At 48.1% G+C, this 25,975-nt stretch overlaps 1 protein-coding gene across 2 annotated transcripts in view; it reads left to right on the top strand.

Annotated features, from left to right (window-relative positions):
* The window catches only part of ST8SIA5 (ST8 alpha-N-acetyl-neuraminide alpha-2,8-sialyltransferase 5), a 189,133-nt gene that overhangs the window by 126,035 nt on the left and 37,123 nt on the right, over nucleotides 1–25,975 (top strand). For both annotated transcript variants that reach the window (XM_088476565.1, XM_088476566.1), the window contains exons 3-6: nucleotides 4,536–4,622; nucleotides 5,506–5,650; nucleotides 6,348–6,460; nucleotides 11,945–12,037. In XM_088476565.1, coding sequence (XP_088332691.1) covers nucleotides 4,536–4,622; nucleotides 5,506–5,650; nucleotides 6,348–6,460; nucleotides 11,945–12,037 — 438 coding nt within the window. The remainder of the gene's footprint in view (nucleotides 1–4,535; nucleotides 4,623–5,505; nucleotides 5,651–6,347; nucleotides 6,461–11,944; nucleotides 12,038–25,975) is intronic.

The raw sequence follows: 25,975 nt of genomic DNA, 5'->3' as shown, positions 1-25,975 counted from the left end.
TAGGGGGAGGGTTAGGATTAGGTTGCTGGAGGGAGCGGTTAGGGTTAGGCTGCAGTAGGGGATGGTTAGGGTTAGGTTTCAGGAGGGGACGGTTAGTGTTAGGCACTAGGGGGAGGGTTAGGGTTAGGCTGCCGGATGGAAATGGTTAGGGTTAGGCTGCAGGAGGGCACGGTTAGTGTTAGGCACTAGGGGGAGGGTTAGGGTTAGGTTGCGGGAGGGAGTGGTTAGGGTTAGACTATGAGACGGGACGGTTTGTGTTAGGCACTAGGTGGAGGGTTAGGGTTAGGCCACGGGAAAGGAACGGTTAGGGTTAAGTTGCGGGAGAGGACGGTTAGGGTTAGGCACTAGGGGGAGGGTTAGGGTTAGACTGCGGGAAGGAAATGGTTAGGGTTAGGCTGCAGGAGGGGACGGTTATCTTTAGGCAGTACGGGGAGGGTTAGGGTTAGGCTGCGGGAAGGGAATGGTTAGGGTTAGGTTGCGGGAGAGGACAGTTAGGGTTAGGCTTCAGGAGGGGACAGTTTGTGTTAGGCCCTAGGTGGAGGGTTAGGGTTAGGCTGCGGGAAAGGAATGGTTAGGGTTAGGTTGCGGGAGAGGACAGTTAGGGTTAGGCACTAGGGGGAGGGTTAGGGTTAGGCTGCGGGAAGGAAACTGTTAGGGTTAGACTGCAGGAGGGGATGGTTAGCTTTAGGCACTAGGGGAAGGGTTAGGTTGTGGGAGGGAGCGGTTAGGGTTAGGCTGCAGGAGGGGATGGTCAGGGTTAGGCTTCAGGAGGGGACGGTTAGTGGTAGGCACTAGGGGGAGGGTTAGGGTTAGACTGCGGGAAGGAAATGGTTAGGGTTAGGCTGCAGGAGGGGACGATTAGCTTTAGGCACTAGGGAGAGGGTTAGGCTGCGGGAAGGGAACGGTTAGGGTTAGGTTGCGGGAGAGGACAGTTAGGGTTAGGCACTAAGGGGAGGGTTAGGGTTAGGCCACGGGAAAGGAACGGTTAGGGTTAGGTTGCAGGAGAGGACAGTTAGGGTTAGGCACTAGGGGGAGGGTTAGGCTGCGGGAAGGAAACTGTTAGGGTTTGACTGCAGGAGGGGATGGTTAGCTTTAGGCACTAGGGGAAGGGTTAGGGTTAGGCTTCAGGAGGGTGCGGTTAGTGTTAGGCACTAGGGGGAGGGTTAGGGTTAGGCTGCGCGAAGGAAACGGTTAGGGTTAGGCTGCAGGGGACGATTAGCTTTAGGCACTAGGGAGAGGGTTAGGGTTAGGCTGCGGGAAGGGAACGGTTAGGGTTAGGCACTAGGGGGAGGGTTAGGTTGCGGGAGAGGATGGTTAGGGTTAGGCACTAGGGGGAGGGTTAGAATTAGGTTGCGGGAGAGGATGGTTAGGGTTAGGCTGCATGAGGGGACGGTTAGTGTTAGGCACTAGGGGGAGGGTTAGGGTTTGGCTGTGGGAAGGGAATGGTTAGGGCTAGGTTGTGGGAGAGGACAGTTAGGGTTAGGCTTCAGGAGGGGTCGGTTTGTGTTAGGCACTAGGGGGAGGGTTAGGGTTAAGCTGCGGCAGGGAGTGATCAGGGTTAGACTATGAGAGGGGACGGTTAGGGTAAGGCTGTGGGAGGGGACAGTTAAGATTAGGTTGCGAGAGGGGGCGGTTAGGGTTAGTGATTGGGGTTAGAATACTTACCAATATCTGTCGGGATTTTGATGGTCGGGATGCCGCTGTCGGTATTCTGATTCAAAGCCGCAGACTTTTTGGTGCCCTCTGCCAGAGAGAGCCACCCCTCGTCCATTTTTCAGTAGGGACATAAGATAATGCACCTGAAAAAGGGCCATGGGCTAATGAGGAAGGGCCAGGGAAGAGACAGGAGAGGCCAGGAGATGCTGGGGATAAAAGAAGAGGAAGCTACAAGTGAGAATGATAATATACAGGAAAATTGCCAGGCCCAAACAGCGCCCCCTGCCCTGTGCCATGGCACTGGTCACACTACCCTAGTTATGGCCCTGTTCTGACTGTTGGCATTGTGACCATCTGGATCCTGTACCCAACCCTTATAACTGTGTAATGGAAGAGTTAGTGAGGTAGAGTATATTCTATCCCAGGCTCTTATATTACTTTTGAAAAATAAGTAACTTATTATTACGTTTGTCTTTCTGTAAATATGTTACTATAGAAACTGTGTGACTCCGTAAGTATGTACAGCTTTTCTGTGTGAGTGCATCCAGAATGTATAATTTCTCCGTTGTCGCTTGACGTTGTGTTTGACTAATGGTCACAGGGCCTGATTCAGACCCGCTCGCGGGACGATGTTCCCCCACTGCGCATGCGCCGACTCCGGTGGGCGATGGCAGCTCCGTCGCTTACTACAAGACGGGGCGGCTGTCGATGTTGTTGATTGACAGCTCACCCCGTTTTCTAGGCGGGGAGGGGGGGTGGCTGCACAAATGCAGGAGTTTCCTTAGGAACGCCTGCCGTTTGTGGGCGGCCCTACTAATATTAGTGATGTCAGTAGTGGACTTCCTGCTCTATTAGAGCAGGAAGTCCACTCAGGCTTGCGGGAGCCGAGACCCTCCCGGAGGGTCTAGACGCTAGCCCGATGGTCGCGATAATTGCAGCCATCGCCAGGCCGCTCGCACTAGCTAGTGGTAGAGTCTCGTGGCCGCAAGCCCCAGGGAGCTTCTGGCTCTAATAGAGCCGGAAGCTCTCCCACTGACATCACTGGTGATGTCAGTGGGGCCGTCCACAAATAGCAGGCGTTCGCATGGGAACGCCTCCGTTTGTGAAGCCACCCCCCGCCACGCCTACAAAACGGGGCGAGTTGTCGATCAACATCGACAGCCTCCCCTTTTGTAGTGAGCCACGGAGCGAGAGAATTTCTCTCTCGCTCTGGGGCTTGCGCAAGCGCAGTGCGGCCGCTGCGCGTGCGCAGAGCACACCATCGACCCGCTCGCAAGCGCTCAAGCGCTTGCCTGAGAGTCTGAATCAGGCCCTCTGTTTGGTCTCGTGTCTTGGAGTTGGTCAGTCTTTTTTGGAAGTTAAATGTTACTGTTCTACCCTTAAAATAAAATTAAGACTTTCAAAAATGCAACATGGTCATAACACAGCCATAGGGGCATATTCAATTGGGGTTGAGAATAGCAAATATCCCGCACCTGCGAGGTTTTTCCTGCAGGTGCTGGATTTTTGTTATTCCATTACAGTAGTTGCGGAGATTTTTAGATTTTGAATGCCGGGAGGTTTTTTACTTGCACCTCCAGAGCAAGTCTGATTCTTCCTAAAATCGTTCATTTTAGGAAAGATCAGCGGGAGTTGCTCTGGGACCCCAGCGGTACCTCCCCCCCGGAGGACTAATTAAGCTATTGGCTTAATTACTCCTTAATTAATCGCCTTCCGAAGCGCTGACTTCTGCTTCCAGCGCCTGGACCTGCGGCCTCATTCAGAGGCGGTCGGAGGATGCAAGCGGTCGCTCAGAAACTGGGCGGCCACTTGCATCCTGACCGCTGCCTCTGTTGCGGTCGTTAGGCTGTGGGTTAACACCCATAGCTCTAACGACCGCTCCGGTGATGGTCACGATGGTCAGAGAATGACCCCCCTGGTCTCCTGCAGCAGCAATGAGTATGTCAGTGTGTGTGTGAGTGCATGAGTGTGTTAGTGTGTCTCCCCCTCCCCCCCCCCGTCACGGGCGCTGGGAGAACTACATCTCCTAGCAGCCGTTGCTCCTCCTACCAGCTCCTGAAGCCTCCCAGCAGCCCTCTCTCCAGTGACAAGATGGAGGGGAGGCCACCGGGAGCCACGGAGACCTCCGGCAGGTAAGTGTAACTTTTTAAAAAAAAATTTACGCATCGCTGGAAACCCCGTAAGCACTTTTTTTGTTTACTGAACACCGCGGGTATCGGGAGCGCGCATACCCGCTGTAATCCAAAATTGGACGCAAGTTTTTTTATCTTGCTAAACCTCGCACCCAATGTAATATGCCTCTATGGGCCTGATTATCAGATGGACGCAGTGTAGGTGTTGCACGCAAAGGGTCAATGTAGTCTGAGAATTTTAGAGTGTATTCCTGGGAGGTTACCGGAGGAAGGGGGCAAATCTTACGCAGGCGTGACGCTGACAACGGCTGTGTTGAAAGACACTAAGCCACTCACGCAGGAGACACTGCATCTGGCAAAGTGCTTATAAGGGTGTTCTAATCAAAATAGAGTTTGCAGCGACATTTGCCTAAACTCACAGACGAGTGGCCGCCATTAGACGCTGCTGCGGGCGCCCTGTCGTGTGACTCAGAATCAGGCCACATGGGAGTATTTTTATGTATTTGCAGATATTTAACAGAAATACGGCGTTATTAGCAATAAATAATTTACAGGTAAAGACCTCAGCTACAGTTCTGCTTTGTGTTACTTTGTTTGCAAATCCCCTTCGTACTAATGGATTGACACATTATATGCGGGACTTAGGTGATCTGCTCTTGTCATTTGTTAGTCACTGACCAGTATAATGCTTAGTAAGAGGGAACTACGTACTGAATCTGACGCCGCCTTGGACGTTTTCTGTCGCAGGGTCAAGGAATCAGAACTGTTCGATCGTTGGAAAAGTCTTCAGATCTGCAAGTGGGAGATAAATGTGACTGAAGCCAATATCTTCAAGTAAGAAACTTCTTTATTTTTTTTAGCTCGAAATGAGTATTGTACATATGGCAACATATATGGATGGTGGCTTATTACAGCAGGTATGGCTGGTCCCCTCTCTCAGTCTTCTAAGGAGTGGACAAGTGGTAAAGTTACATAGCAACCAGGCAGCTTCTAGCTATCATTTATCAAGTACATTCTATAAAATGATAGGTAGGAGCTGATTGGTTGCATTCGGCAACCAAATGGCCCGGGCTGAACGTGAGCGGCTGAACGTGAGCTCAGGTGTTGTGGTTACTGTTACAAGAATTCACTGTTTGTCTGTAATGATCATTCCCTGTTATAGTGTTACCAGCCTGGCTTATGTTGCCTTGTATCCTGTCATTTAGCTTTGACCTTGCTTGTGGCTTGATTATCCTTGTCTGCTGCCTGTCCTCACCTCTGCTTGTGAACAGACTGTGCCTAAATAACCATCCACCAATATCACCTTGTTTGTTTGGGCCCTCAGTCTGATATACGTTACGTGATCTGCACTAGGAGTCAAGTCAGGTCCAAACCCAGCAGTAAAGCCATAGCACTAGCACTATTTAACCCTTTGCTATTCACCGAGATGGGCTCTTATCGTAGCCACTATCCTGGAAAATTAACCTTGCTAAAAAAAATTTTATCGCCACGATGTGTGTTATAGGGGTTGATCGCCCTAATCGCCTCCCTGGATCTGCCACTGGGTGTACAAAGGAAGGAAATTTACAATATGGGTGCAGCTTTAAAAAAATACTCTCTACTCAGGATTGGGGAAGAGAGACCGCCAATGGGATGCGTACATCTGGTGTGGAGTGGAAGGTTTGGGTTGGGAGATACTTTGAGCATTACCGAGATGCCGTCTTGTGTTTTGTCTTAGATCTGCACTGACGAGATGCTGCAATGCTCCTTCCTACCTGTTCACCACCCAGAAGAACACGCCACTCGGGACAAAACTCAGATATGAAGTTGACACAAGTGGTATCTTCCAGATCGGCCCTGAGATATTCAATATATTCCCTAAGGTACCTAGGAATGTCTGTTGTGTGTCCACTGGAATGCTGGTCATACAAAGTGCACCCTGACAAATGATTGAATGAATATGGCGGTGGGCGGGAGGGGGCTTATTCTCCAACCATCTGTAGTCTAGAGGGCAGCTGTGTACTAAATACAGTACATCTACTTGTACATCGTGTGCATCATGATTGCAGCATCTGTAGGAGTAGGACGTCTTTATACTGCAGGTGCACTTGACTATCTTAAAAAACATCTATTTCATTCATCCTTCAATACTGGGGACAAACAGATGTGCAGGAGAGTAATCGGGTGGGGCCTACGCTATGAGATGTGAGAACGTTTACAGCAGCACAGAGGAAGGGCGTTTATGAAATGCAAATTTCCTGATTCACCGTTTTGTAGCTGTGCTGCGCCTAGATTTGTGCCAGGGCCGCATAGGTTTATGGAGCAAGGAGAAGTATTAAACAAGGACATTGCTTACATTCCATAAAAGCTGCTCCCAGGTTCCCTTGTCAGTTATAGGGTCCCATTCTCAGTAATGCTGTTAGTCTGGCGGCATCACAACTCCCAACCCTAGGAGTAATATATTTCCATTAGGAATACAAGGACTGTCCTGGGTGAGTACTTGTGGCATGCGGTGTGCCCTGCCCTGGGCATGACTGTGCCCCGCACTAACCTATAACCATGTTACTCTCTTTATTATAGGACATGCCTTACTATCGCTCACAGTTTAAGAAGTGCGCTGTGGTTGGGAATGGCGGAATACTGAAGAACAGCAAATGTGGGAAAGAAATAGACAGCGCGGATTTTGTCTTCAGGTAAATCAGTCTAATGACACACCTTGCGCCAGAACCAGAGCTGAAGGCAAGTCCGTTTTGTGGACGGACGGATCTCGTGCTTTTTAGCACAGGGCATGTCGCAGAGCCGAACGCGCATCTAAGGGCGATTCAGGATCACACGAAACTCAGGGCCTGATTCAGAGCCGAACGCTCTGACCAGAGCGCTCGCTCTGAATCAGTGCCCTCCTCCATGAAAATGGAGCGGCCTCCTGGCCGCTCGCATAGCTGTGGGTGACCACCCACAGCATATGCGAGCATCCATGATGATGGTCGCGATGGTCTTGACCATCGGGCTTGCGACGGAGACCCTGCGGTGTGGTCTCGCTGCCGCAAGACCTGGAGTGATTTTGGCTCTATCACTAGTGATGTCAGTGGGGCCGGCTTCAGACGGTAGGCGTTCCCATGGGAACGCCTCCGTCTGGCAGCCACGCCCCCGGCATGCCCACCAAAGGGAGCGTGCGAGACCCGGAGCGATGGAGAGCCCGTCGCTCGCCGGGTCTCGCGCATGCGCACGACGGAGCTCCCTCCGTCGTGCGCATGCGCAGTGGGGGAACATCGACCCGCTTGCGAGCGTCCTGCGCTCGCAAGCGGGTTTGAATGACCCCCTCAGTCGCATCTCCACTCTCGGGCTAAGGGGAGTAACCGGACACTAACTGGGCGTTTAGTACGCGGGAATCTTTCTGCTTTCATCCGGATCTCATGCATGAAGGTTAGGGCTGGTGAAGGTGCACTTTGATGTTAATGACGGCTATGAAGCCATGTGTACGGATAGGGGCGGTACAATTAAGTATACGGATGATTATTCACTTTTTTTCCCGTGCACTCAATGCCCGCGGAATTGCTGCCGACTTGAGTTCAACACTGTATAGCCCTCTTTTTTGCTGCTGGCATTGGACACTCATCTGTTCCAATATTACTGTTGCCGAACTGTCTTTGTGGCATCGTGCCATCTCTCCCGGCTACAGACTTGGTGTCTTGGGGGCACTACCCTATATAAGCCACTGTGACCTTTGACAAAAGCCTCGCCCTGTAACTGTCCATGCTGCAAGGCTAATACTGTGGATTTGCTATTTCATAGTGAAAGTGGAGGCAAATGGAAGTCCTTAGAGGTTTTCTATTCAATGGGAGGTGTCTGGTAACGTTCAGTTCGAAGCTCTTTGTGCAACAATTAATATACATTGTTAGTGTCATGCACAATATTCCCCGTGGTCTTAAGGTGCATACACACGTAACGATTTGTGTATGCAACGATTTTCGTTAACGATTTCCCTTCAGATTTTCCCTTGAAAAAACGACCGATTTTGTATAATGAAATGAACGATTTTGTCAACGATTTCATCAACGATGAACGATATCGTTAGCATGCATACAGTGAATGGCCATCGTTCATCGTTGGTTCTGTAAAGTATGAACGATTTCACTAACGAAATCGTCATGTAGGACAGTCAGAATGGGCGATGAACGATTACCAACTACAAACGGGAGCGCGCATTGGTAAGTTATCGTTCATTGGCCCTCATTCAGAGCCGCTCGTTAGCGGCAGTACGCTCGTTCCGAGCGATGTTTGCACATCTGCGCATGCGTACGCTTTTTAGTACGCATGCGCGAACCAGTCAGTGCGGCCGAAAATCCTTTGTACGCTATATAGCGAGTGCCTGCTATTTTGAGTGACAGAATGAGGCGTATGTGGGTGGTAACAGGGGAAGGTGCTTGAAAATGGGGAGTGGAGATCCGAACGCAGGCGTGCTTAAAGGTCAAAACGGGCGTTTTATGGGTGTGTATATTTAAAACAGCATCGTCATTGACCACGTCACTGGGTTATTTTATAGCCAGAACTGCTCGCAAATTTGTGGTAGCAAACACCAACCACAAGAATAGCGAGCAGTTCATACGCTGGTCGATGTACTCGATTAATCTAATAAATAGCGGACATGACGTAGGATGCGTGCGGCCAGGGGGCGTTTTTAACAAATAAACGAGCGTATGTTTTGCTCGTTCGTTCAGACTTAGAGGTGTGAACAGACTGCAATGTGCGTACGGATCATTTGAATAGCCACCCCTTGTTTTTAAACGAACGACCGCAAATAGCGAACGGCTCTGAATGAGGGCCATTGTTTTGTGGCAGAAACTGAGCGATTTTTTTGAACGACTGAACGATAACGATATCGTTAATGTCAAATCGTTCAAAAAAATCGTCCCGTGTGTGCGCACCTTTAGTAAGAAGACACTGCGGCTTCAACACTGGAAATAAAAGGTGGTTCTGTTGGTTGAATCCACTTGTGACCTTTGGGGGTCATTCAGACCCGCTCGTGAGCGCAGGACGCTCGCAAGCGGGTCGATGTACCCCCACTGCGCATGTGCGAGACCTGGCGAGCGACGGGCTCTCCATCGCTCCGGGTCTCGCACCAAAGGGGGCGTGCTGTCGATGTTGATTGACAGCACGCCCCCTTTGGTGGGCGTGCCGGGGGCGTGCCTGCCAGACGGAGGCGGTCCCATGGGAACGCCTACCGTCTGAAGCCGGCCCCACTGACATCACTAGTGATGTCAGTGGAAGTGATTTTGGCTCTGATAGAGCCAAAATCACTTCAGGGCTTACGGCAGCGAGACCCTACCGCAGGGTTTCCGTCGCAAGCCCGATGGTCGCGATGGTCAAGACCATCGCGTCCATCATCATGGACGCTCGCATATGCTGTGGGTGGTCACCCACAGCTATGCGAGCGCCCGGGAGGCCGCTCCATTTTCATGGAGGAGGGCACTGATTCAGAGCGAGCGCTCTGGTCAGAGCGTTCGGCTCTGAATCAGGCCCTGTGTGTGATCATTGGATAAAGGCCGCAGGTCTTCCGCTAGACTACTAACTGCCACCACTAACTGCCATCGCCAAATAACTGCCACTAACCGCCACCAAAGAAGGGAAGGTAAAGGTAACTAAGGATTATATGTTCGAGAGGGAAGATTAAAATTAATCTGATTTTCAGGGGGGGAATATGGCTGTATTAGGTGGGAATGAAGCTCGCAGGCTGGTACCAGAAATGGGATGTGCTAGGCTCTAAGTTGTGGCCTGGTGACTCTGAGCAGGGTCAGTTGTGCATACATATGGTGGTTATTGGGCTCTAGTGGGCTTAAACTGCTAACTGACCACATGTCTGAATATTGTTGGCATTGGACTGTGATGGCAATGAGATGATAAGATGGGAATGCATGTGCATGGTATATGGAAGTGTTAGGCATAGCTGCATTGGACTGTAACAGATGGTGAGCATTGGACAGTGATGACAGACTGATAAACTGGGCGCATATCTGGATTCAGTGGGCATTAGTCTGTATGTGTGGGCATTGTCCACGGGTGTGTTTTATGTACGGCAACATTGGGTAGTCGTAAGGTGCATACACACGTAACGATTTTAGTAACCAGCGACTTTGGTTCAGTTTTTCCCTTGAAAAAGTTACCGAAAATCATTTTGATAAATTGATGGTTGCTAAATTAATGAACGATTTTGTAAACGATTTTCATGAACGATGAATGATTTTTTAATCATGCATACAGTGAATGGACATCGTTCATTGTTCATCGTTCATCGTTCAGTCTGAACAACATGAACGATTTTCTGAACGAAAATCGTTATGTTGGACAGTCAGAATGGACGATGAACTACAAACTACAAACGGGAGCGCGCTTGGACGATTATCGTTCATCGTTCACCCCCAAAAAATTAAAGATTTTTTAAAATGATTTAATGATAACGACGTCGTTATAGTTAAATCGTTAAAAAAATCTTTACGTGTGTACGCACCTTCAGGGCCTGATTCTGAGTTAGGAAAAAAGTAAGACGGAGCAAGTAACTGTGCACCCGGACAAACCATGCTTCAATGCAATGAATGCAAATACATACATTTGTTCGCATGCAGGGTAAATACTGGCTACTTCTGCATGTAGCCCACAAATGCTGGACAGCTGTATTATTACACTGCAATCTAGATCTCAGTTTGGGCACACCCCTCTAAATCTCTCTGCATATTTTACATCTGCCCCCCCCCCTGCAGTACAACATGGTTTTACCAAGGTGCATCGGGGCTGATTCGGAGATGGACACTAAGGGCCTGATTCAGAGCCGCTCGATGTTCGCACATCTGCGCATGCGTACGGTTTGTAATACGCATGCGCGAACCAGTCAGTGCGGCCAAAAATCGTTAGTTCGCTAAATAGCGAATGCCTGCTATTTTGAGTGTCAGGAGGAGGCGTATGTGGGTGGTAACAGGGGAAGGTGCTTGAAAACGGGGAGTGGAATTCAGAACGCAGGCGTGCTTAAAGGTCAAAACGGGCGTTTTAAGGGTGTGCATAATTAATACAGCAGCGTCATCGACCACGTCACCTGGTTGTTTTATAGTCAGAACTGCTCGCAATATACTGGTAGGAAAAACCAACCACAAGAATAGCGAGCAGTTCATACGCTGTTCGATGTACTCGATTAATCAAATAAATAGCGGACATGATGTATGGTGCGAGCGGCAAGGGGGCGTATTTTTCAAAATTTCGACCGCAAGTTTTGCTCGCTCCTTCAGACATAGAGGCGTGAACAGACCGCAAAGAGCGAACGGTTCATTTGAATAGCCACCCCTTTTTTTGGAACGAACGACCGCAATTAGCGAGCGGCCCTGAATGAGGTCCAAAAGGCACAGCCGCTGCGTCTTTGTAGGCAGCGGCTTTGCGAAATTATGCATAATCCGCCTTCTTCTGAAGTCCGCTGGCTGCAGCCAAAGGCGCACTCTCGGATCAGCTGTGCGAACATTGGACAGGATGTGCGGTGAAATCACGCCACCGAGGCCAGCGAAGCTGCATCCGAGGACGCAGCCACTGGCTTCTGCACACCCAGAAAACTCGCCCGACATGCCCCTATTTTCTGGAACGCTGCCAGTCACCGCCCCCCAAACGCATGACCATCATGCTGCAGCTTTTGCGAGCGACATTGCAACACACAGCAGATCTGCAAACATCAGAGATATAAATATAGGATTTACGTACATCTCTGAATTACGTCCACAGTTACTTGCTTTCATTCCCAACTCAGAATCAGGCCCTTGCTTCCCTACCCTGGGACACAGGCGGGCAGCTATTTCAAATGACATTGCATTAATGTGTGCAGAGGGGGCACATCATTCCATCGCAATTGGGCAGAGATCAACTTAATCTGCCCTCTCGGTGGGCACACGTTTATGAGCTGGGCAGAAAAGTGACCGAGCAGGAGGCGTTGATTTGACGTTTGCGCTGCTGCCTGACTGATATAAAAGACTTCATTGGCGGTTTATTTATGAACAGTTATTTATATAGCGCACACATATTGCGCACACACGTATTACGCTGCCCTGGGTGGCATTGAACCCATGACCCAGTGCTATGAGGCAGCAAAGCGTCATACCCATTGTGCCACTGTTTCACTTTCTTGTTTGTTGTGTTTTTTTTTCCAGATGCAACCTGCCCCCTATATCGCACAAATATGTGGCAGACGTAGGTATGAAGACAGACGTGGTGACAGTCAACCCGAGTATTATAACGGACAGGTCAGTCATGTGATCATGGTGCCTCCGTTTCTCCTGTAACCCTTTGTAGACGCCAGTGGTCATAAAAGTGTCTGTAATTCACTGAGTGAAATTATAAATACACCTTTACAGTTTATATACCCACCCAGTCAGCGAGAGGCATTTATAAACCCCAAATAGTTTTAAGCCGCGGTTCAAATGTTCTTTTGTGACGTCGGGCTCTATTACGTCATTGAAATGAGATTCTTGCGAAACTAGGTTGATATCGTTTATTTTCGGTGATCCTATTGTAAGATGGATCTGGAAAATACATTTACTGGTCTGGTCGTCGCAGCAGCGCACATGCGGAAGCATTAGCTAACCCTTAGTGGCCCGTTTATCAATATTCACGTACTCATTGCGGTCTGGGCCCGATGTTAGCGCCATTGAACATATTGCTTGTATGCGATAATGCAGCTGGAATTTATTAATATGCACACACAGGGACAAGGGATACAAAAGGAACCCATCCTCATGATGTGCTCAGGGTGAAGTGACCCCGTCAGCTCTCTCTGCACGCCTCTATCGTGGCTCCCGCGCACACGCGGTCCACATTCCAGTTTTGCGTTCCAGGTGCTTTGGAAATCTGACAGCTTTGCAACCCCCCCATAGAAATGGAGATATCTGCTCTTATCTCTCCATAGTACAGCTGGGGGGTCCTTAATATGTGCGGGTATCCCCCGAATATGGGTGTTTTCGAGGAATATGCCACAAATGATAAATAGGCCCCTTTAGTGCCTTGACAAAGATGAACTTTCTCAGAAGCCATTTATGTAATACATAAATATATTTGCTAGTACAAGATGTGAGGGTACGGGGTTAGTGGTAATCTCTATTGCCGTGCCAGCTCACATTGATCAAACCCCTGCAGCTGGCTCCGGGAAGTCTGCTCGGGCGCAGTACAATACAATAGGATCCCACTTATATCCACACAATGCAGCATGATTACCCCGGTATCTCAGCAGCTATAGGCTCCTCCTGGTTTAACCCTGTCCAATATTTTGGGTAATATCATGTTTCCATCTGACGCTTCCTGTGTAATATGTATATTATTCCTGTGTAATATGTGTATTATTCCTGTGTAATATGTGTATTATTCCTGTGTAATATGGCCCTGATTCAGAGCCGGACGCTCTGACCAGAGCGCTCGCTCTGAATCAGGGCCCACCTCCATTAAAATGGAGCGTCCTCCTGGACGCTCGTATAGCTGTGGGTCACCACCCACAGCATATACGAGCGTCCAGCAAGATGGTCGCGATGGTCTTGACCATCGCGACCATCGGACTTGCGAGTGAAACCCTGTGGTCGGGTTTCTCAACCGCAAGGCCAGGAGTGATTTTGGCTCTATCAGAGCCAAAATCACTCCCACTGACATCACTAGTGATGTCAGTGGGGCCGGCTTCAGACAGTAGGCGTTCCCATAGGAACAACAGCACGCCCCCTTTGGTGCGAGACCCGGAGCTATGGAAAGTCCTTCGCTCGCCGGGTCTTGCGCATGCGCACGACGGAGCTCCCTCCGTCGTGCGCATACGCAGTGGGGAACATCGACCCACTTGCGAGCGTACTGCCGCTCGCGAGTGGGTCTGAATGACCCCCTATGTGTATTATTCCTGTGTAATATGGATGAAGGCTAGCGGATGTAAATGTTACACGTAAGTTGGACCAGACACTTGCAGGCACTTTTTTTCTCACCCTCCCCCCGCAGTGGGAACCGTTATTGGGGGCAGGCATGGGTGCGAATCTTTCCCAAGTCACAAATCCTCCTACTGCTCATGTCAGACTTTGTAGAATTTCTATATAGATTATTGAAAATGAAGTACATTAAATGAAGTTAAAAGAAATAAAAAATATCTGTTGTCTTAACCTTTAAAGATCCAACGTGAATAGAAACGTCAATTAATGCAAATAGATGGTCTCCACTTCTTATAATAGCCGTACACGCAAGGGTGTGGTGTCTATACCCAGAAGTCTTTCAGCTCCTGGTTTGCAAATGGGATCTACTGGACGTGGACCTCATGGCCTCACAACACAACCACAAGCTTCCAGTGTACGGGTCCAGGACAAGGGACCCCGACGAAGCCTTCATGGACGCATTGTCAGTGAAGTGGACCTTCCATTTGGCGTACCTCTTCCACCCAGTCTCCCATCTTCCTCAGGTTATTCGGAAGTTCTTCTCTGGTCTTAAAGTTTCTCCATAGATGCTCCTCTCCAACTTCCTCAATGACTGTTGTATCAGGGTCCCTGTCTACATCCAGACCTGGCCCGTCTGACATACCTCCTCAGGTCTAAAGGGTTTTCTAGCTCTGTGGTCCAGACGATGCTCAAGGCGCGTAAGCCAGCCTCTGCTCGGATTTATCAGCGGGTGTGGCATACATAATTCCAGTGGTGTGCTACCAGAAACTATGACCCCCAGGTTTTTAGGGTTTCTGGAATCCTTGTCTTTCTTACAGCTGGATTGGATCTTGGTCTACGCCTGGCCTCTCTGAAAGTACACGTCTCTGCTCTGTCCATCTGGTTCCAGCACAGAATTGCTCACACCTACCTGCAGGGTGTTCTCCGTATACATCCCCTTTGTCTGATGTTCACACCTACCTGCAGGGTGTTCTCCGTATACATCCCCTTTGTCTCTCCTGTGGCACCGTGGTATTTCTCATTGGTTCTCCACGCCCTTCAGGAACCTCCATTTGAACCCCTGTACTCAGTAGACGTCAAATGGCTCACTGTGAAGACTTTTTCTTCTGGCTATAGCGTCTGCCCATAGGTTATCGGATTTAGGGGGGTTCTCCTGTCGCTCCCCATTTCTGATCTTTCATAAGGATAGGGCTGTTCTTCAAACACGCCCTGGCTTCCTTCCCAATGTGGTTTCTCGTTTCCACCTTAATGAGGAAATTGTAGTTCCGGCCTTCCAATCACCAGACCTCTTGGCAGGTGAGGCCTCTTTAAATGTGTATCATTGCCTTCCCTCCCTTATTCTGGCTCCTTACTGTACTCAGCCTAGGCTTTCCCTTCCCTCCCTTATTCTGGCTCCTTACTGTACTCAGCCTAGGCTTTCCCTTCCTTTACTTATTCTGTGTTCTTACTGTACTCAGCCTAGACTTTCCCTTCCTTTACTTATTCTGTCTCCTTACTGTACTCAGCATAGGCTTTCCCTTCCTTTACTTATGCTGTCTCCTTACTGTACTCAGCCTAGGCTTTCCCTTCCTTTCCTTATTCTGTATCCTTACTGTACTCAGCCTAGGCTTTCTCTTCCTTTACTTTTTCTGGCTCCTTACTGTACTCAGCCTAGGCTTTCCCTTCCCTCCATTATTCTGGCTCCTTACTGTACTCAGCCTAGCCTTGCCCTTCCCTCCCTTATTCTGTCTCCTTACTGTACTCAGCCTAGGCTTTCCCTTCCTTTCCTTGTTCTGTCTTCTTACTGTACTCAGCCTAGGCTTTCCCTTCCTTTCCTTATTCTGTCTCCTTACTGTACTCAGCCTAGGCTTTCCCTTCCTTTACTTATTCTGTGTCCTTACTATACTCAGCCTATGCTTTCCCTTCCCTCCCTTATTCTGGCTCCTTACTGTACTCAGCCTAGGCTTTCCCTTCCTTTCCTTATTCTGTCTCCTTACTGTACTTAGACTAGGCTTTCCCTTCCCTCCCTTATTCTGGCTCCTTACAGTACTCAGCCTAGGCTTTCCCTTCCTTTCCTTATTCTGGCTCCTTACTGTACTCAGCCTAGGCTTTCCCTTCCCTCCCTTATTCTGGCTCCTTACTGTACTCAGCCTAGGCTTTCCCTTCCTTTCCTTATTCTTTCTCCTTACTGTACTCAGCCTAGGCTTTCCCTTCCTTTCCTTATTCTGTGTCCTTACTGTACTCAGCCTAGGCTTTCCCTTCCTTTCCTTATTCTGTCTCCTTACTGTACTCAGCCTAGGCTTTCCCTTCCTTTACTTATTCTGTCTCCTTACTGTACTCAGCCTAGGCTTTCCCTTCCTTTCCTTATTCTGTCTCCTTACTGTACTCAGCCTAGGCTTTCCCTTCCTTTCCTTATTCTGTGTCCTTACTGTACTCAGCCTAGGCTTTCCCTTCCCTCCCTTATTCTGGCTCCTTACTGTACTCAACCTAGGATTTCCCTTCCCTCCCTTATTCTGGCTCCTTACTGTACTCAGGCTAGGCTTTCCTTTCCTTTCCTTATTCTGTGTTCTTACTGTACTCAGCCTAGACTTTCCCTTCCTTTACTTATTCTGTCTCCTTACTGTACTCAGCCTAGGCTTTCCCTTCCTTTACTTATTCTGTGTCCTTACTGTACTCAGCCTAGGCTTTCCCTTCCTTTCCTTATTCTGTCTCCTTACTGTACTCGGCCTAGGCTTTCCCTTCCCTCCCTTATTCTGGCTCCTTACTGTACTCAGCCTAGGCTTTCCCTTTCCTCCCTTATTCTGTCTCCTTACTGTACTCAGCCTAGGCTTTCCCTTCCCTCCCTTATTCTGGCTCCTTACTGTACTCAGCCTAGGCTTTCCCTTCCCTCCCTTATTCTGGCTCCTTACTGTAGTCAGCCTAGGCTTTCCCTTCCTTTATTATTCTGTGTCCTTACTGTACTCAGTCAGGGCTTTCCCTTCCTTTCCTTATTCTGTATCCTTACTGTACTCAGCCTAGGCTTTCCCTTCCTTTACTTATTCTGTGCCCTTACTGTACTCAGCCTAGGCTTTCCCTTCCTTTCCTTATTCTGTCTCCTTACTGTACTCAGCCTAGACTTTCCCTTCCTTTACTTTTTCTGGCTCCTTACTGTACTCAGCCTAGGCATTCCCTTCCCTCCCTTATTCTGTCTCCTTACTGTACTCAGCCTAGGCTTTCCCTTCCTTTCCTTGTTCTGTCTTCTTACGGTACTCAGCCTAGGCTTTCCCTTCCTTTCCTTATTCTGTCTCCTTACTGTACTCAGCCTAGGCTTTCCCTTCCTTTACTTATTCTGTGTCCTTACTGTACTCAGACTAGGCTTTCCCTTCCCTCCCGTATTCTGGCTCCTTACTGTACTCAACCTAGGCTTTCCCTTCCCTCCCTTATTCTGGCTCCTTACTGTACTCAGGCTAGGCTTTCCCTTCCTTTACTTATTCTGTGTTCTTACTGTAATCAGCCTAGGCTTTCCCTTCCTTTCCTTATTCTGTCCCCTTACTGTACTCGGCCTAGGCTTTCCCTTCCCTCCCTTATTCTGGCTTCTTACTGTACTCAGCCTAGGCTTTCCCTTCCTTTACTTATTCTGTCTCCTTACTGTACTCAGCCTAGCCTATCCCTTCCCTCGATTATTCTGTCTCCTTACTGTACTCAGCCTAGGCTTTCCCTTCCTTTCCTTATTCTGGCTCCTTACTGTACTCAGCCTAGCCTATCCCTTCCCTCCCTTACTCTGTCTCCTTACTGTAAGCCTAGGCTTTCCCTTCCTTTACTTATTCTGTCTCCTTACTGTACTCAGCCTAGTCTTTCCCTTCCTTTCCTTGTTCTGTCTTCTTACTGTACTCAGCCTAGGCTTTCCCTTCCTTTCCTTATTCTGTCTCCTTACTGTATTCAGCCTAGGCTTTCCCTTCCTTTACTTATTCTGTGTCCTTACTGTACTCAGCCTAGGCTTTCCCTTTCCTCCCTTATTCTGGCTCCTTACTGTACTCAACCTAGGCTTTCCCTTCCCTCCCTTATTCTGGCTCCTTACTGTACTCAGGCTAGGCTTTCCCTTCCTTTACTTATTCTGTGTTCTTACTGTACTCAGCCTAGACTTTCCCTTCCTTTACTTATACTGTCTCCTTACTGTACTCAGCCAAGGCTTTCCCTTCCTTTCCTTATTCTGTATCCTTACTGTACTCAGCCTAGGCTTTCCCTTCCTTTACTTATTCAGTGTCCTTACTGTACTCAGCCTAGGCTTTCCCTTCCCTTCCTTATTCTGTCTCCTTACTGTACTCAGCCTAGGCTTTCCCTTCCCTCTCTTATTCTGGCTCCTTACTGTACTCAGCCTAGGCTTTCCCTTCCTTCCCCTATTCTGTCTCCTTACTGTACTCAGCCTAGGCTTTCCCTTCCTTTCCTTATTCTGGCTCCTTACTGTACTCAGCCTAGCCTATCCCTTCCCTCCCTTACTCTGTCTCCTTACTGTACTCAGCCTAGGCTTTCCCTTCCTTTACTTATTCTGTCTCCTTACTGTACTCAGCCTAGGCTTTCCCTTCCTTTCCTTGTTCTGTCTTCTTACTGTACTCAGCCTAGGCTTTCCCTTCCTTTCCTTATTCTGTCTCCTTACTGTACTCAGCCTAGGCTTTCCCTTCCTTTACTTATTCTGTGTCCTTACTATACTCAGCCTATGCTTTCCCTTCCCTCCCTTATTCTGGCTCCTTACTGTACTCAGCCTAGGCTTTCCCTTCCTTTCCTTATTCTGTCTCCTTACTGTACTTAGACTAGGCTTTCCCTTCCCTCCCTTATTCTGGCTCCTTACAGTACTCAGCCTAGGCTTTCCCTTCCTTTCCTTATTCTGGCTCCTTACTGTACTCAGCCTAGGCTTTCCCTTCCCTCCCTTATTCTGGCTCATTACTGTACTCAGCCTAGGCTTTCCCTTCCTTTCCTTATTCTTTCTCCTTACTGTACTCAGCCTAGGCTTTCCCTTCCTTTCCTTATTCTGTGTCCTTACTGTACTCAGCCTAGGCTTTCCTTTCCTTTCCTTATTCTGTCTCCTTACTGTACTCAGCCTAGGCTTTCCCTTCCTTTACTTATTCTGTCTCCTTACTGTACTCAGCCTAGGCTTTCCCTTCCTTTCCTTAATCTGTCTCCTTACTGTACTCAGCCTAGGCTTTCGCTTCCTTTCCTTATTCTGTGTCCTTACTGTACTCAGCCTAGGCTTTCCCTTCCCTCCCTTATTCTGGCTCCTTACTGTACTCAACCTAGGCTTTCCCTTCCCTCCCTTATTCTGGCTCCTTACTGTACTCAGGCTAGGCTTTCCTTTCCTTTACTTATTCTGTGTTCTTACTGTACTCAGCCTAGACTTTCCCTTCCTTTACTTATTCTGTCTCCTTACTGTACTCAGCCTAGGCTTTCCCTTCCCTCCCTTATTCTGGCTCCTTACTGTACTCAGCCTAGGCTTTCCCTTTCCTCCCTTATTCTGGCTCCTTACTGTACTCAGCCTAGGCTTTCCCTTCCCTCCCTTATTCTGGCTCCTTACTGTACTCAGCCTAGGCTTTCCCTTCCCTCCATTATTCTGGCTCCTTACTGTACTCAGCCTAGGCTTTCCCTTCCTTTATTATTCTGTGTCCTTACTGTACTCAGTCAGGGCTTTCCGTTCCTTTCCTTATTCTGTATCCTTACTGTACTCAGCCTAGGCTTTCCCTTCCTTTACTTATTCTGTGTCCTTACTGTACTCAGCCTAGGCTTTCCCTTCCTTTCCTTATTCTGTCTAATTACTGTACTCAGCCTAGACTTTCCCTTCCTTTACTTTTTCTGGCTCCTTACTGTACTCAGCCTAGGCATTCCCTTCCTTTCCTTATTCTGGCTCCTTACTGTACTCAGCCTAGCCTATCCCTTCCCTCCCTTACTCTGTCTCCTTACTGTACTCAGCCTAGGCTTTCCCTTCCTTTACTTATTCTGTCTCCTTACTGTACTCAGCCTATTCTTTCCCTTCCTTTCCTTGTTCTGTCTTCTTATTGTACTCAGCCTAGGCTTTCCCTTCCTTTCCTTATTCTGTCTCCTTACTGTATTCAGCCTTGGCTTTCCCTTCCTTTACTTATTCTGTGTCCTTACTGTACTCAGCCTAGGCTTTCCCTTTCCTCCCTTATTCTGGCTCCTTACTGTACTCAACCTAGGCTTTCCCTTCCCTCCCTTATTCTGGCTCCTTACTGTACTCAGGCTAGGCTTTCCCTTCCTTTACTTATTCTGTGTTCTTACTGTACTCAGCCTAGACTTTCCCTTCCTTTACTTATACTGTCTCCTTACTGTACTCAGCCAAGGCTTTCCCTTCCTTTCCTTATTCTGTATCCTTACTGTACTCAGCCTAGGCTTTCCCTTCCTTTACTTATTCAGTGTCCTTACTGTACTCAGCCTAGGCTTTCCCTTCCTTTCCTTATTCTGTCTCCTTACTGTACTCAGCCTAGGCTTTCCCTTCCCTCTCTTATTCTGGCTCCTTACTGTACTCAGCCTAGGCTTTCCCTTCCTTCCCTTATTCTGTCTCCTTATTGTACTCAGCCTAGGCTTTCCCTTCCTTTCTTTATTCTGGCTCCTTACTGTACTCAGCCTAGCCTATCCCTTCCCTCCCTTACTCTGTCTCCTTACTGTACTCAGCCTAGGCTTTCCCTTCCTTTACTTATTCTGTCTCCTTACTGTACTCAGCCTAGGCTTTCCCTTCCTTTCCTTGTTCTGTCTTCTTACTGTACTCAGCCTAGGCTTTCCCTTCCTTTCCTTATTCTGTCTCCTTACTGTATTCAGCCTAGGCTTTCCCTTCCTTTACTTATTCTGTGTCCTTACTGTACTCAGCCTAGGCTTTACCTTCCCTCCCTTATTCTGGTTCCTTACTGTACTCAACCTAGGCTTTCCCTTCCCTCCCTTATTCTGGCTCCTTACTGTACTCAGGCTAGGCTTTCCCTTCCTTTACTTATTCTGTGTTCTTACTGTACTCAGCCTAGACTTTCCCTTCCTTTACTTATTCTGTCTCCTTACTCTACTCAGCCTAGGCTTTCCCTTCCTTTACTTATACTGTCTCCTTACTGTACTCAGCCTAGGCTTTCCCTTCCTTTCCTTATTCTGTATCCTTACTGTACTCAGCCTAGGCTTTCCCTTCCTGTACTTATTCTGTCTCCTTACTGTACTCAGCCTAGACTTTCCCTTCCCTCCCTTATTCTGTCTCCTTACTGTACTCAGCCTAGGCTTTCCCTTCGTTTCCTTATTCTGTATCCTTACTGAACTCAGCCTAGGCTCTCCCTTCCTTTCCTTACTCTGTCTCCTTACTGTTCTCAGCCTAGACTTTCCCTTCCCTCCCTTATTCTGTCTCCTTACTGTACACAGCCTATGCTTTCCCTTCCTTTCCTTATTCTGGCTCCTTACTGTACTCAGCCTAGACTTTCCCTTCCTTTCCTTATTCTGTATCCTTACTGTACTCAGCCTAGGCTTTCCCTTCCTTTACTAATTCAGTGTCCTTACTGTACTCAGCCTAGGCTTTCCCTTCCCTTCCTTATTCTGTCTCCTTACTGTACTCAGCCTAGGCTTTCCCTTCCCTCTCTTATTCTGGCTCCTTACTGTACTCAGCCTAGGCTTTCCCTTCCTTCCCTTATTCTGTTTCCTTACTGTACTCAGCCTAGGCTTTCCCTTCCTTTCCTTATTCTGGCTCCTTACTGTACTCAGCCTAGCCTATCCCTTCCCTCCCTTACTCTGTCTCCTTACTGTACTCAGCCTAGGCTTTCCCTTCCTTTACTTATTCTGTCTCCTTACTGTTCTCAGCCTAGGCTTTCCCTTCCTTTCCTTGTTCTGTCTTCTTACTGTACTCAGCCTAGGCTTTCCCTTCCTTTCCTTATTCTGTCTCCTTACTGTACTCAGCCTAGGCTTTCCCTTCCTTTACTTATTCTGTGTCCTTACTATACTCAGCCTATGCTTTCCCTTCCCTCCCTTATTCTGGCTCCTTACTGTACTCAGCCTAGGCTTTCCCTTCCTTTCCTTATTCTGTCTCCTTACTGTACTTAGACTAGGCTTTCCCTTCCCTCCCTTATTCTGGCTCCTTACAGTACTCAGCCTAGGCTTTCCCTTCCTTTCCTTATTCTGGCTCCTTACTGTACTCAGCCTAGGCTTTCCCTTCCCTCCCTTATTCTGGCTCATTACTGTACTCAGCCTAGGCTTTCCCTTCCTTTCCTTATTCTTTCTCCTTACTGTACTCAGCCTAGGCTTTCCCTTCCTTTCCTTATTCTGTGTCCTTACTATACTCAGCCTAGGCTTTCCTTTCCTTTCCTTATTCTGTCTCCTTACTGTACTCAGCCTAGGCTTTCCCTTCCTTTACTTATTCTGTCTCCTTACTGTACTCAGCCTAGGCTTTACCTTCCTTTCCTTAATCTGTCTCCTTACTGTACTCAGCTTAGGCTTTCCCTTCCTTTCCTTATTCTGTGTCCTTACTGTACTCAGCCTAGGCTTTCCCTTCCCTCCCTTATTCTGGCTCCTTACTGTACTCAACCTAGGCTTTCCCTTCCCTCCCTTATTCTGGCTCCTTACTGTACTCAGGCTAGGCTTTCCTTTCCTTTACTTATTCTGTGTTCTTACTGTACTCAGCCTAGACTATCCCTTCCTTTACTTATTCTGTCTCCTTACTGTACTCAGCCTTGGCTTTCCCTTCCTTTACTTATTCTGTGTCCTTACTGTACTCAGCCGAGGCTTTCCCTTCCTTTCCTTATTCTGTCTCCTTACTGTACTCGGCCTAGGCTTTCCCTTCCCTCCCTTATTCTGGCTCCTTACTGTACTCAGCCTAGGCTTTCCCTTTCCTCCCTTATTCTGGCTCCTTACTGTACTCAGCCTAGGCTTTCCCTTCCCTCCCTTATTCTGGCTCCTTACTGTACTCAGCCTAGGCTTTCCCTTCCCTCCATTATTCTGGCTCCTTACTGTACTCAGCCTAGGCTTTCCCTTCCTTTATTATTCTGTGTCCTTACTGTACTCAGTCATGGCTTTCCGTTACTTTCCTTATTCTGTATCCTTACTGTACTCAGCCTAGGCTTTCCCTTCCTTTACTTATTCTGTGTCCTTACTGTACTCAGCCTAGGCTTTCCCTTCCTTTCCTTATTCTGTCTCCTTACTGTACTCAGCCTAGACTTTCCCTTCCTTTACTTTTTCTGGCTCCTTACTGTACTCAGCCTAGGCATTCCCTTCCCTCCCTTATTCTGTCTCCTTACTGTACTCAGCCTAGGCTTTCCCTTCCTTTCCTTGTTCTGTCTTCTTACTGTACTCAGCCTAGGCTTTCCCTTCCTTTCCTTATTCTGTCTCCTTACTGTACTCAGCCTAGGCTTTCCCTTCCTTTACTTATTCTGTGTCCTTACTGTACTCAGACTAGGCTTTCCCTTCCCTCCCGTATTCTGGCTCCTTACTGTACTCAACCTAGGCTTTCCCTTCCCTCCCTTATTCTGGCTCCTTACTGTACTCAGGCTAGGCTTTCCCTTCCTTTACTTATTCTGTGTTCTTAATGTAATCAGCCTAGGCTTTCCCTTCCTTTCCTTATTCTGTCCCCTTACTGTACTCGGCCTAGGCTTTCCCTTCCCTCCCTTATTCTGGCTTCTTACTGTACTCAGCCTAGGCTTTCCCTTCCTTTACTTATTCTGTCTCCTTCCTTTACTCAGCCTAGCCTATCCCTTCCCTCCCTTATTCTGTCTCCTTTCTGTACTCAGCCTAGGCTTTCCCTTCCTTTCCTTATTCTGGCTCCTTACTGTACTCAGCCTAGCCTATCCCTTCCCTCCCTTACTCTGTCTCCTTACTGTACTCAGCCTAGGCTTTCCCTTCCTTTACTTATTCTGTCTCCTTACTGTTCTCAGCCTATTCTTTCCCTTCCTTTCCTTGTTCTGTCTTCTTACTGTACTCAGCCTAGGCTTTCCCTTCCTTTCCTTATTCTGTCTCCTTACTGTATTTAGCCTTGGCTTTCCCTTCCTTTACTTATTCTGTGTCCTTACTGTACTCAGCCTAGGCTTTCCCTTTCCTCCCTTATTCTGGCTCCTTACTGTACTCAACCTAGGCTTTCCCTTCCCTCCCTTATTCTGGCTCCTTACTGTACTCAGGCTAGGCTTTCCCTTCCTTTACTTATTCTGTGTTCTTACTGTACTCAGCCTAAACTTTCCCTTCCTTTACTTATACTGTCTCCTTACTGTACTCAGCCAAGGCTTTCCCTTCCTTTCCTTAATCTGTATCCTTACTGTACTCAGCCTAGGCTTTCCCTTCCTTTACTTATTCAGTGTCCTTACTGTACTCAGCCTAGGCTTTCCCTTCCTTTCCTTATTCTGTCTCCTTACTGTACTCAGCCTAGGCTTTCCCTTCCCTCTCTTATTCTGGCTCCTTACTGTACTCAGCCTAGGCTTTCCCTTCCTTCCCTTATTTTGTCTCCTTATTGTACTCAGCCTAGGCTTTCCCTTCCTTTCCTTATTCTGGCTCCTTACTGTACTCAGCCTAGCCTATCCCTTCCCTCCCTTACTCTGTCTTCTTACTGTACTCAGCCTAGGCTTTCCCTTCCTTTACTTATTCTGTCTCCTTACTGTACTCAGCCTAGGCTTTCCCTTCCTTTCCTTGTTCTGTCTTCTTACTGTACTCAGCCTAGGCTTTCCCTTCCTTTCCTTATTCTGTCTCCTTACTGTATTCAGCCTAGGCTTTCCCTTCCTTTACTTATTCTGTGTCCTTACTGTACTCAGCCTAGGCTTTCCCTTCCCTCCCTTATTCTGGTTCCTTACTGTACTCAACCTAGGCTTTCCCTTCCCTCCCTTATTCTGGCTCCTTACTGTACTCAGGCTAGGCTTTCCCTTCCTTTACTTATTCTGTGTTCTTACTGTACTCAGCCTAGACTTTCCCTTCCTTTACTTATTCTGTCTCCTTACTCTACTCAGCCTAGGCTTTCCCTTCCTTTACTTATTCTGTCTCCTTACTGTACTCAGCCTAGGCTTTCCCTTCCTTTCCTTATTCTGTATCCTTACTGTACTCAGCCTAGGCTATCCCTTCCTTTACTTATTCTGTCTCCTTACTGTACTCAGCCTAGACTTTCCCTTCCCTCCCTTATTCTGTCTCCTTACTGTACTCAGCCTAGGCTTTCCCTTCGTTTCCTTATTCTGTATCCTTACTGAACTCAGCCTAGGCTTTCCCTTCCTTTCCTTATTCTGTCTCCTTACTGTTCTCAGCCTAGACTTTCCCTTCCCTCCCTTATTCTGTCTCCTTACTGTACACAGCCTATGCTTTCCCTTCCTTTCCTTATTCTGGCTCCTTACTGTACTCAGCCTAGACTTTCCCTTCCTTTCCTTATTCTGTGTCCTTACTGTACTCAGCCTAGGCTTTCCCTTCCTTTCTTTATTCTGTGTCCTTACTGTACTCAGCCTAGGCTTTCCCTTCCTTTCCTTATTCTGTCTCCTTACTGTACTCAGCCTAGGCTTTTCCTTCCTTTCCTTATTCTGTCTCCTTACTGTACTCAGCCTAGGCTTTCCCTTCCTTTACTTATTCTGGCTCCTTACTGTACTCAACGTAGTCTTTCCCTTCCTTTCCTTATTCTGTCTCCTTACTGTTCTCAGCCTAGACTTCCCTTTCCTTATTCTGCCTCCTTACTGTGCTCAGCCTAGGCTTTCCCTTCCTTTCCTTATTCTCTCCTTACTATACTCAGCCTAGGCTTTTCCTTCCTTTCCTTATTCTGTCTCCTTACTGTACTCAGCCTAGGCTTTCCCTTCCTTTACTTATTCTGGCTCCTTACTGTACTCAACGTAGGCTTTCCCTTCCTTTCCTTATTCTGTCTCCTTACTGTTCTCAGCCTAGACTTCCCTTTCCTTATTCTGTCTCCTTACTGTACTCAGCCTAGGCTTTCCCTTCCTTTCCTTATTCTCTCCTTACTGTACGCAGCCTAGGCTTTCCCTTCCCTCCCTTATTCTGTCTCCTTTCTGTACTCAGCCTAGGCTTTCCCTTCCTTTCCTTATTCTGGCTCCTTACTGTACTCAGCCTAGCCTATCCCTTCCCTCCCTTACTCTGTCTCCTTACTGTACTCAGCCTAGGCTTTCCCTTCCTTTACTTATTCTGTCTCCTTACTGTACTCAGCCTATTCTTTCCCTTCCTTTCCTTGTTCTGTCTTCTTACTGTACTCAGCCTAGGCTTTCCCTTCCTTTCCTTATTCTGTCTCCTTACTGTATTTAGCCTTGGCTTTCCCTTCCTTTACTTATTCTGTGTCCTTACTGTACTCAGCCTAGGCTTTCCCTTTCCTCCCTTATTCTGGCTCCTTACTGTACTCAACCT

Source organism: Taudactylus pleione, unplaced genomic scaffold, assembly GCF_031769625.1.
Source record: "Taudactylus pleione unplaced genomic scaffold, aTauple2 ptg000189l, whole genome shotgun sequence".
Taxonomy (NCBI): domain Eukaryota; kingdom Metazoa; phylum Chordata; class Amphibia; order Anura; family Myobatrachidae; genus Taudactylus; species Taudactylus pleione.
The sequence above is the reverse complement of the archived record's forward strand: the minus strand, read 5'-3'. Positions and strand labels throughout refer to the sequence as shown.